General features: G+C 37.0%; 1 protein-coding gene across 1 annotated transcript; it reads left to right on the top strand.

Moving 5' to 3' along the window:
• Nucleotides 1–10135: 10135 nt before the first annotated feature.
• LOC103946636 (heavy metal-associated isoprenylated plant protein 26) lies at nt 10136–11422 on the top strand. Its single transcript, XM_009357392.3, has 2 exons — nt 10136–10362; nt 10803–11422. The coding sequence occupies exons 1-2, from the start codon at nt 10282–10284 to the stop codon at nt 11184–11186; spliced, it is 465 nt and encodes a 154-aa protein (XP_009355667.1). The 5' UTR covers nt 10136–10281; the 3' UTR covers nt 11187–11422.
• The last annotated feature ends 555 nt before the right edge of the window (nt 11423–11977 follow it).

Here is an 11977-nt window from a genome sequence, read left to right as displayed (position 1 = left end):
GGCAGCTGCCGATATTGGAGCAGAGCAGAGGTCCCTTCCGCATGAAGCAAAAGCAAAAGCAGGCGCCACTCGTGTTTTTGAACTGTTGCTAGAAAATGGCATCCAGATAACGTTTAATTTGTTGGTTTTGATGCCCTTTGTAGAGCCAAAAATAATCGAGAAAAATATAGACATGATACGTGGATTATAGGGTAAAAATGATAAAATTACCCTCAAGTAAATACTTGAACTCCTACGCGCGAGCAGTGGACAATCATGACTCATTCAAGGTCAAAAGTGCTGAAAATAGGTAATTATTCAAAACCTATTTCATCCATCCTTATCAAATCTTCTCCACAAGGTAACCCACAAATCATTCCTTTCAAATTACATTAATTAGCTAATTAATTGATTTATTACTCAATTAATTTATTAATTAGCTAATAAATTGTGAATCGCACCCAAAAAACCACCCAAGTGGCCGGCCACACCCCTATAAATATCACCCCATTTTCTCCAAAAACCCAAGTTGAATCCTCTTGCTAAATTCTCCAAACACTATTCTCTCAAAATTCTAACTTGGCATCGGAGGTTCTTCAGCCAAAGCCCCCCTCCCAAATTTATCGTGGGCGCATGAGACTCTTAGCCTTGACCTAAGGTGTTATTTGTTTTGTAGGTGTAATTTTGTCCAAGAACAAGAAGGTAGAAATTTGCATCCACACTCTTCAATTCCATGCCTTTGGAGTTTTATATTCAACAGACATTCGAATATGAGACATTTTTTTAATTTTTGAAACACTATTCAAAAGTAGTTAATTTGTTTAAATGTTGTTTATCATATACCTTCACTTAGAATTTGTGAATACTTCGATATTGTTCTTTTCATTACAAAGAAATATATATGGTTGTATAATCCTGATTACTGTCACGAATTTCATTCACTTTTCTGCAAAACATATTTTTTAATTTTGACATGTATCCAGCCTGTCTAAAACATTATGTGAAGATTATAATTACAGATTCTTTGTAAAATTTTCAGAGAGACAAGCTGAGAGCCCCACTTCCAACAAGGGATTTGTCACATCCCGACCTGGGCCCCCACCACATCCCGGACTCGACTCCACCGTAGCATGATATTGTCCGCTTTGGGCTCCGACCACGCCCTCACGGTTTTGTTTCTGAGAACTCACATGAGAACTTCCCAGTGGGTCACCCATCCTGGGATTGCTCTTGCGCGAACTCGCTTAACTTTGGAGTTCCTATGGAACCCGAAGCCAGTGAACTCCCAAAAGGTCTCGTGTTAGGTAGAGATGAGAATATCATATAAAATTTACAAGATCCACTCCCCTGGGCGATGTGGGATGTAACAATCCACCCCCCTTAGAGGCCCGACGTCCTCGTCGACATACTTCCGCTCAGGGATTGACTCCAATGGTACCATAGCAAACCAAAATTGTAACCGTAGTTACGAGCAACTAAATTAGAGACAATGGTATGATACAACCATACTAATTGTGGGACGAGCAACATGCAACACGTCCATTAAGGTCTGAGTAGTTCATTCAGACTAATCGTTAATCTCAAAGTGGTAATGTGATACTAGGCAAAATTCAATATTCATAATCCCTTCGAAAATTTCTCAAGGTCTGGAAGTGAAACGTATAACACAGTGAACCATAAATACATCCAGATGCCTGAACTAGCATAGAAGTCCAGAAGCTTCTCTCCTATAATACCATCATCCTCTGGAAGCAGCAGAGAAGAGACTGTGGTTGTCATAAAGTTTAAACTTTATGACCTCAACATTCTTTCAACTCTAACCAAAAATAGGGTGCGCCTAAACTAAGAATTCTTTTCAAACACTTCAAGTGGAGCCTCAATTTTTTATTTCCTTTTTTATCTCCACATTTGATCAGATCACGAACAAGAGTTTTTAGACACGTTCTCCACTGAGAAATGTCAACTTCTTCCTTTACAACCTTTCTAGGAAAAGAAAATAATCTCGTCCATTGAGGTCACATCTCCTAAGTTGAGTATCAATTTAATCAAAGTTTACAACCGAGGAATCTGGTATATAGCTGACTAGCAGAGCTGAAAGAATTTGGTCTCACTATCGAGGTAGATAAGAAGATCGCCAATAAGACCACTATGAATTCGTCAAACCATGGAGGTACAAAGGTTGGTTGGTTAAACCATCAATTCGAAGTAGGATTTAAATCGATCAATTTGCTAAAATCTAGGTACAAACCTAGGATTCAGTCTTTTGCCCTCACAAATGGGTTTGAACTTCCCTAAATAAATGTTTAATCCCTGATTGGATAAAATCCTAATTGGTAACTTTGTAACTAAGTTTCTCAATGATGTCAAAAACGTTCGATATGAAGCAAGGAAAATTTGTGTAATACTAGGAAGTAGGTCGATGATGTGCATCACTTAACAATTTGGTGGTATCTTGGTAAGATTGGGATATGATGCCAAAAGTATACGTCCTCGAAACATACAATATTACTAACCAACTCTACGACACGAACTAAAAGGTCCACACAGTTTCCTCGACACTCAAATCACTCTAACAGTGAGACATTAACCCGTAATTTGATTCTACTATCTACCTATGGAAGTGATCGAGAGGTGGCTAGTCGAAGAGGTTTCGTTTACCTAGGTAGGTGATAAGGTAAAAACAACCATGAGTTTACTGTCCTAAAACAAAGCTTGTTCCTAAGCTTTCACGATCCTAGTTTATTCGGCTCAAGCGAAGTAGTTCATTGATCCTAGGAGGATTTGATTATTGCTTTTCGGATTTCTACTACTCCCAGGATATGACAACTTACTCTCGCAAGCCCATTCTCTCCCATTTAATAAGTATAACTACGAAAGCGAAATCTGGGAATTAGCGTTGATTGAAAAATCCCAAGGCTAGAAAAAACCTTACTAAAGATCTACTTTCAAAATGACTTTATCGAGAGTCGATCTTCCTCCTGAAGATCCAGTATGAACACATGTACGTTTGAAAATATTAGTGCTAACAGGGACCAAAAGTAATTTCCCAAACATGTTCTTCCGCTGTGTGTTACCACTTTAGCATGAAATGGTCACATGAGACATTTCTAGAATCTTAGCAAAAGTAGACTTCGCAAGAATTCTATTAGGTGATATTCTAACAATACTACCAAGAAATCAAAACTAGCTGGGATTTCCAATCTCAAAAAGATCAATATTAACAACGGAAGAATGATGATGAAATTGGTTGGTAAAATCTCTAGTGATACACGGTTATCCATACATTAACTTAGGCCATCAACTTACCTCAAATCTACACATTGCTTCCACAAGGAATAACTTCGTTTTAATTCTAAGAACAAATGCCAACATGATTTTCTTAAAAGTCGTCAAAACCACAAAACTGAAGAAAAACTAACGTATTTTCCGTATTCGACGAGATGGCGAGATTCGAACATTAGGCACAAAAACCAAGAATGCTCACATCACGCGTGTGATGAACACAATACTGCCCAACTTATGCTCTGATACCAAACTGACACATCTCGGCTTGGGCCCCCACCACATCCTGAGCTCAACTCCACCGTAGCACGATATTGTCCGCTTTGGGCCCCGACCACGCCCTCACGGTTTTGTTTCTGGGAATTCACACGAGAACTTCCCAGTGGGTCACCCATCCTGGGATTGCTTTCGCGCGAACTCACTTAACTTCAGAGTTCCTACAGAACCATAAACCAATGAGTTCCCAAAAGGCCTCGTGCTAGGTAGAGATGTGAATATGCATATAAGGCTTACAGGATCCACTCCCCTGGGTGATGTGGGATGTAATAGGATTCTTATTTATTTATTTTTCAAAAAATAAGGATTAGTTGTGAGGCTCACATCACATCAAACTGCAACAATCCAAATTGGCTATTTTATAAGTCTCGAATCATAGATCATCTATACAAAAGATGAAACGATTTCTCCATTTAATTTTTTATAATGAAATTTCAATGTTTCTTAGAACATAGTGTTCGTCAAATTTTTAACTCAATTAGATGCCTCAATATTTTCGATTTGGCTAAAATTTTACAAGAATAACCTATGAGGTTCAACTTAAAAAATAGATTGTTTAGATCATTGAAGTTTGCTCCACAACTAATACCTTTTTTTTTCTTTTAAATGAAAATCTCCTTAGAGTCTGTTGTAATTAATGTATTGGTTTAAACAAAGATAAAAGGACAAAAGATGAAACGAAACTCTCATGTGAGGTGAGGCTGGTGAACCTTAAAAATTGCATGAATACTTTTAAAAGTCTGTGTCACCATAACAAGAAACGGACGGTCAAGACAAGATCATTGCTTGTTCAAACTTTAAATTAATTAAGGTCCTTCGAGGGACCGGGGGTGGTCTCACCGGAGGTCTTAGAAAAACGTCTACGAAGATCTTTCGAGGACCCTCCAAATATTTGGGCACAGAAGATCAATCTATTTCTAGGTCTATATGTTCTACATTTTACGCAGTTTTATTTGTATTGTTAAACGTCATATATATACTTATAGTCTAAACAATTTCATTCAAGGACGGTGAATGAGTTGCAGGCTTGCAGCAGACTCCTCCTTAGAAAGAAGATCCATATAAAACCCTCTCTATTTCTTTGAACGTTGTTGTTTTTGCTTTGTCATACTGACTTTTAATAAAATAGTACAGATTAAGGGAATGGATAAAAACAAAAAAAAAAAAGCTATTAATGGAGGGAACACATGTTTTTTCTTTTTCTTTTCTTTTCTTTTTATATAAATGATCTTGCTAAAAAGACACTTACGGTTTAGACTTGTAACCGTAATATATTCAAGTGAATTGTAGTAAGATCCAGCTAGCTAGTTTGGATACATGCATGTCCTCTTGTGCGAAGGCACATGCAGACTGCAGAGCCTAATGATTATTTTCACCAGCTGGAAGTTATAGTATGAAAACCCTTAATTAATTAAGTTAATTATTTGATAAGCTGACAGAATGCGACTTCCGCAAGTTTTAAGTCCACAGACAAATAAATCCAAACTTTAAAAACTAATCGGACGATGAATTAGGTATTACTGGCACTGGCTAGATTCTTGATAATGTATAGCTGAGCTTTCACATTTAATCCGACAAAGTAGTGCTAGGCTTTCAAAGCTGTGAGACGATGTCTTTTTTCGGAGTAGAATTCTCTTTTTTCTTTTTTTTCCTCCTCTTCCATTCTTTTATATTTGAACGATCACGGTTAAATTACGTTAACATCTTATATTAATTTTTTATAACAAGAGAAAGACAAAATAAAAGAATGTAAAAGAATGGGATAAAAGGGAATGGGAAGAAGATGATAGAGAATCATAGCCCCTTTTTTTCGGGTAACATGAAATGTCGTCTTTATTATAAACAAGGAAGTAATCAAATCACAATGTAATACTGAGAACAACGGAGTCCAAACCATCAACCCAAAAGACATACACATATTAACATATATCACTACTTTATTGAATGGTTTTTTTTTTTTTTTTTTTGTTAAATATAGATTTTGTTAGATTAGCTACTAATGGAATTCAAATCCATGCCATCATGTAAAGACACAATACATTTCCACCACGGTAGTAAATAGCCACTTGTTATTTTATTGAATGGTTAAAATAGGGAGAAACTTGCATGCAATATACACTTCTCTTTTTTATCCTTTTACTCGCATAATTAAGTATACGAGAAGAATGATAAAGATAGTATACAACATGTTTACGTGTTAAAAAAAGAGAACATACGACTCGTTACATATATATACCTTCACAGAACAAAAGTTAGCGATTAGAGTATTTTGGTCATGGAAATGAGTGGGTGATGTGAACAAGGCCTCCTTGTGTGCATGATATATGGACAAGGATTGTTTGCCCTCCCACTTTCGGTGCCCTCCTGTTTTGTGTGGTCACGGTTAAGCCACGTCAACATTTTATATTGTTTTTTTATAGAAATAATAAGACAAAAATTAATAGTAATATAAAATGTTTACGTGGCTTAACCGTGATCACACAAACAAGAAAGCACGGAAGGACACCGGAAGTGGGAGGATAGACAATCCTTGTCCATGATATATACCTTCGCAGAACAAAAGCTGGCGATTAGAGTATTTGGTCGTTGAAATGAGTGAGTGGTGTGAACAATGCCTCCTTGTGCGGTTGATATATACACCTTCACATAACAAAAACTAGCGATTAGAGTATTTAGTCGTTGAAATGAGTGCGTGGTGTGAATGCCTCCTTGTGCGCTTGATATATACCTTAACAGAACAACAACTAGCGATTAGAGTATTTGATCATTAAACTGAGTGCAGGATGTGAACAAGGCCTCCTTGTTTGCTTGATATATACGGATCAGGTTCCTCTCCTAAGTAAAGGATGAGGATCCTCCTGACCAAGCTCATCAGGCTGTTGAAATTTTATCCAACGGTTACAAATAGGGGGCCCCTCTAAAAGTTATAATAATTATAGCCGTTAGATAAAATTTCAACGGCTCAATAGACTTGGTCAAGAGGATCCTCATCCTTTGCTCAGGAGAGGATTCTGATCCGACATATACCTTCACAGGACAAAAGCTAGCAATTAGAATACTATACATAATCCAATTGATATGGCACATCGTACAGTACTTGTTACCGTCTCTATATTTGTTGTCCCCTTAAAGTTTCATTTTTCAAGATGAACTCCCTCTCGAAAGGAGCTAAAGCTTAACAAGTCTACACTTTGGACGTTGTGGTATAAGAATGCGGTCCAAAAGGAAAATGAAGTGGGAAGGACCAGATTAGCGTAGCATCCTCAATGTGGCCAAGTATGGGACCATGTGTTCAACAAAAGGAACAACATACTAATGTTATGAAGACTAAATTTGTAAACTAAATGATGTGTCACCAATAGGAATAAGTACGGCTATCAACGTTGAAGTAATAATCAATCAGCAACTTCCATATCTTTTAGTTTTCAAAACTTTGGTTCCAAATTTAGTTTCTCTAGCATTACCCTAGCGCTATATCATCAACTACTACTTACGGGCGTCGTCTCATTAATTTTTAACATTCAATAATGAATCATTCTTTAAATTCAATCTATATTGAAGGTGTAAATGAGGATGATTTATTTATTTATTTATTTTTAATTTTGAACGGATTAAACCGGAAAAAAAAAAATCCATCTTATAATCACCACTTGGGGGGATTGAAATTTCTTTAATAATTCATCTTCTACCTTTAAATTGGTCACAAATTTTTTATTTCTATGTTTAACATGCCTTGATAATAGTGGCTCATCCATTCCAATTTAATCCTATATTAAACGATATCATATGTGTGTGTGTGCGTGTGTATCCAAACACTCAAATTTAATTAATTTCGAACGCCTAACCGAGCAGTTGATTGAGAGATTTTTCAGTGTGACTGGAACACAGAGTAATACACCACATGTTACTATACCAATGGTGGAATATGTGTGCTAATAAGTTAATAACTTAAAAAATACAATTTTCACCACTTGTATAAAAACAAGTAGTGTACCATGTTCTCGTCACAATGAAAACTTTCTCTAGTTGATCAAGCAAAACTTGAGTATTTGAAGTTATTTGGAGTTGTTTGCAAGGGAAAAAGATCATCCCCTTATCTCTTCCACCAAGGCCACCAGATCAAGTGATTCGGGCTTTTGGAATTTCATCCAACAACCTACCTGTTTTGATCCCTTAAAAGGTGTAATAATTTTTGGCCGTTGAATGAAATTTCGAAGGCCTGGATCACTTGATTCGGTGGCCTTAATGGAAGAGATCCAGAGAGAATCTCTTTCTGTTTGCAAGTATTACTCTTTATGCCCTTCAAATATCAAAATAAACGAGGAATATCCATTACCGTATACCTAAATGATTCCTCACAACCACACACCAACTAAAATTGGACCAAATTTACTGCTTTGCATAACTAGGATATACTTTATTTTTTAAATCTAAATTACCTATTAATAAAATTCTCGTTGTCAACTAGAATTCCATGAAATTACTATTTTAACTCTCTCACCAAAATTAAAAATATGGGCAATTTAGTAATTACGTAAACACAAATTTCGTTGTTTTACAGCAACCTCACAGCCAAGTTAGTATAGAATGCCGTATTTAAAAATTAAGAATAAAATAACAAATGAAAACAACATGCTCACTTAAAAGAAACTGCTCATCATTGTCCAATTTTCCTAACTGATTTTTTTTTTAAAAATTTTAAAAACTAATCACACTTCTTAATTAAAAAAAAAAAATAACAAAACAAAAAAATGGTTCATACACAGTAGGTGTGGGCATTTGCTAGTTTAGAAATAAGAAAACTTGAAAACAAAACATTTTCTTCACTTAGACCCATCTCCAATCCTTGAGTTAAAATCTAAAATTTTTAACCCAGAAATTTAGGTTTTAAACGAGAAACAATTTTTGTGCTTCAACTGTGACATCTCACATTGCCTAGGAGAGTGATCCTTATATGTATATTCCCATCTTTACCTAGCACGAGGCTTTTTGGGAGCTTACTGGCTTCGGGTTCCGTAGGAACTCCGAAGTTAAGCGAGAAGAGGGCTAGAGCAATCCCATGATGGGTGACCCACTGGGAAGTTGCTCGTGAGTTCCCAAAAACAAAACCGTGAGGGAATGGTAAGCCCAAAGCGGACAATATCGTGCTACGGTGGTGGAGCGGGCCCGGGAAGTGATCTGCCCCGGGCCGGGATGTGACACCAACCCTTTTGGCTTAAATATTTAGCCCGAGATTCTAAAATTTAGGATAATTTTTTTTCTTAAAGTAACCTTTTGTTAAAAAAAATTATGTAGACAATCCTAATTTAATTTTATGAACATTTTTTTTTAGTATATTGATATTTTTACACTAAGGGGGAGGTGAGTTCAGCTAAGCCACACAATGGGTAGCCTAATTTGGTATCGAATTTGCCATTCACGAGATTCGAACATAAAACCTCTCACTTCCAAGTAAAGAAGAATACCACCAAACCGTAGTACTGAATGACAATTTTATGAACATTTGAACCTAAAAGTATTTAGATTTTGATAAATATTGAAAAATCACTAGACCTACACCATAAAACTCGTAGAACACTATAAAAGAATATGAAACAAATGAAAGATTTTTTTATAATTATTTTAACTTTTGGATTTAAATTTGAACCGATAGATTTCATAATCGTTAGATTCAATGAATTTATCAATATAAAACTAAAAACAAAATACACATATGTGCGTCAGCCCACTCACCTGAAAAAGAAAAAATTTGGGCTAAAGTTGTCCCAAAATTAAGCTTTCGGTTAAAACTCATAGTTGGTTAAAGATTAAAGCTGATTAAAATAAATTTAGGTTTTTAAAGCTGATTAAAATAAATTTAAAACCTAAATTTAAGTTTTAGTTTCGAAAGTTGTAGTAAGTCTTATATGACAAATGCACATATTTATAATTCATATGGTATTCGTGCAATGTAATAACAAGATTCAGTTCTCTTTCTCCGAGTCACGATTTTTTTAATATAATTTATCTCGAAATTACATTTCTCAACACTAAAAAAAGAAAATGGGAAAACAAAATATGTCGTTGGACGGTTGGACCACCGCCTCGGAGTCCGAACTCATCCATACACTGTCGCGAATCTACGCACGAAAGATCCCGGTTCCCCGCTCTGTCCTCAACAGGTTTGAACACGCGGTTAGCCATGCTGTATCCTGTGGGATCCCATCCTCCCCCATCAGATTGACCCTCCGGTCCCACCACCCCTTTTAACCGGACTCAACACAGCGGGTCCCACTCTGGCCATTTACTTCGTGCATGAGTGTGGGCCTCACTCGCAGCTCCGCGCCCAAATCCCCGGGCCCCACATGGGCGGTGCATGGATAGCCTCGTCCACCCTCGTCCGTAGTCGATGCATTCGCCCCCCGCTAGATTATCGACACCAGAGCCTTAAGGACACGTGTCGCGAAATCAGTTTGATAAATCCTTCTGCCTACTGCTGACAGCAACTGACGACCCAGATCTTCTGATGGAGCATTCGGACGACGCAGATTATTTTAAAATTACAAAATATCCCAAGAGGCTTTTGCTTATAAAATTGGAGCAACCCCTCTTCTCTTTTCTACTCACTTATTTACCCAGTCCAAATATTTCCTCTCTGAAAATCGAAAACCAAAGCTTTTGAGATATTTTTTGAGTCCTTATTTCCTCACATCTTCAACAAATTTCTGTTGTGCAAGTTCTGTTCGAAATTCAAAAGAGTTAAAAATGGGTGTTTTGGATCATTTTTCTGATCTATTTGATTGCTCAAGTGGGAGTTCCAGGCTCAAGAAACGCAAACAATTCCAGGTAATTCTATATTCCCCTTCTCAACTTTTATCTAATTCTGAGTTTTTTTTTTTTTTTGCTTGCTGAAAACACGAATCGAGGCGACGCAAGACTAAATCTCAGTGTATCTCGTCAAAAATGCTAATCTGCCAGTTATAATGTTTGTGGGTTTTGAGATCTAGCAAGTATTTTCAGCATTTTTTTCTTGGATCTGAAAACAAGTAATTATTTTTTGTAACCTGTTCTGCTTTTTGCTTTTCTTGTTCATAGCTCAATCATTGTTTCTAGATTCCTAACTTTTTTGTTGGATAAAATCCATTTCGTTTACTCTTTTCGAGCTCCATCTTACTGTCTCTGTTTCTCAAAGAACAGTACCCAGTAAAATCCATTCTCCAATCGCCACGTGTACAATGTCACGTATGTAGTTTACTTATACATGGAATTGTTTTGTGTTTGATCAGACGGTGGAGATCAAGGTGAAGATGGACTGCGAAGGATGCGAGCGGAAGGTGAAGAGATCGGTGGAAGGAATGAAGGGCGTAACGCAGGTGGACGTGGACCGCAAGTCCCACAAGCTGACGGTCGTCGGATACGTGGATCCCGGCAAGGTGCTGGCGCGCGTCGCGCATCGGACTGGGAAGAAGGTGGAGTTCTGGCCATACGTCCCCTACGACGTCGTGGCGCACCCTTACGCCGCTGGAGTGTACGACAAGAAGGCGCCGTCCGGGTACGTGCGGAACGCGCAGGACCCGCAGATGAGGAACCTCGCACGTGCGAGCTCCACGGAAGTGCGCTACACCACGGCGTTCAGCGATGAAAATCCCGATGCGTGCGTTGTGATGTGAGCTGTCACTTTTGCGACGTGACATGTGGAATCTGGACTTTAATTAAAAAAATGTTTTAATTTGTTTTTTGATATGTCAATGTCATAGGTGTGCCTTGCATATTCTTTTTTTTTTTTTTAATTTTTTTTTTAGGTTTGTCGCGAAATCAAAAGTGTGAAATTGGGTATGGGTTGGTCTATGATTGTATGTCTAGTTGTTTTTGGATGTTATGAAAGATTTTAGATATTTTAGTTGTAGATTGATCTCCTTTATTTTTAATTTTCTTGGGTCTTTTTTTTATTAAATGTGTCTAAATCAAACAAAAACAACGATAAATTGGACAAGGTGCAGAGAGAGAAAGAAATGTTTCCAACATTTTAACAAATTTGTTCTTCGATAATCTTCTCCAAACCAAAAAAAAAATAAAAAAAAATAAAAAACCAGCCAGGTCAGTAATCTTTAAAAAAGAAGAAGTAAAAAGTCAAGTCGGTAACACGAGTTATAAATCGATGTACTGATATAATAAAAGCATGTGTTATAAGTGAATTGATAACATTGTAGCGACCTATAACGTGTTTACGCACGTTACACAATAATTTTGGGCATGTTGCATATTTCCTGTATTGAAGTATTTAGGATGAATGATTGAGAGCAGTTGGAAAAGTTGTTTGGCACCTAAGAAAACATACAACGCACTTGCCCACAATGATTACTTAATTGAAACGAGAGCTAAAGTATGGTAGCAATCGCAGATGGCACTTCGTTTTCAAGGGTTGGATTCAGTGTTAAAATCATTAATTGCTTCAATAATT

This window comes from the organism of the source record quoted next, unplaced genomic scaffold (assembly GCF_019419815.1).
Source record: "Pyrus x bretschneideri cultivar Hongxiangsu unplaced genomic scaffold, Pyrus_bretschneideri_v1 Contig10, whole genome shotgun sequence".
Lineage (NCBI taxonomy): Eukaryota > Viridiplantae > Streptophyta > Magnoliopsida > Rosales > Rosaceae > Pyrus > Pyrus x bretschneideri.
The sequence above is the reverse complement of the archived record's forward strand: the minus strand, read 5'-3'. Positions and strand labels throughout refer to the sequence as shown.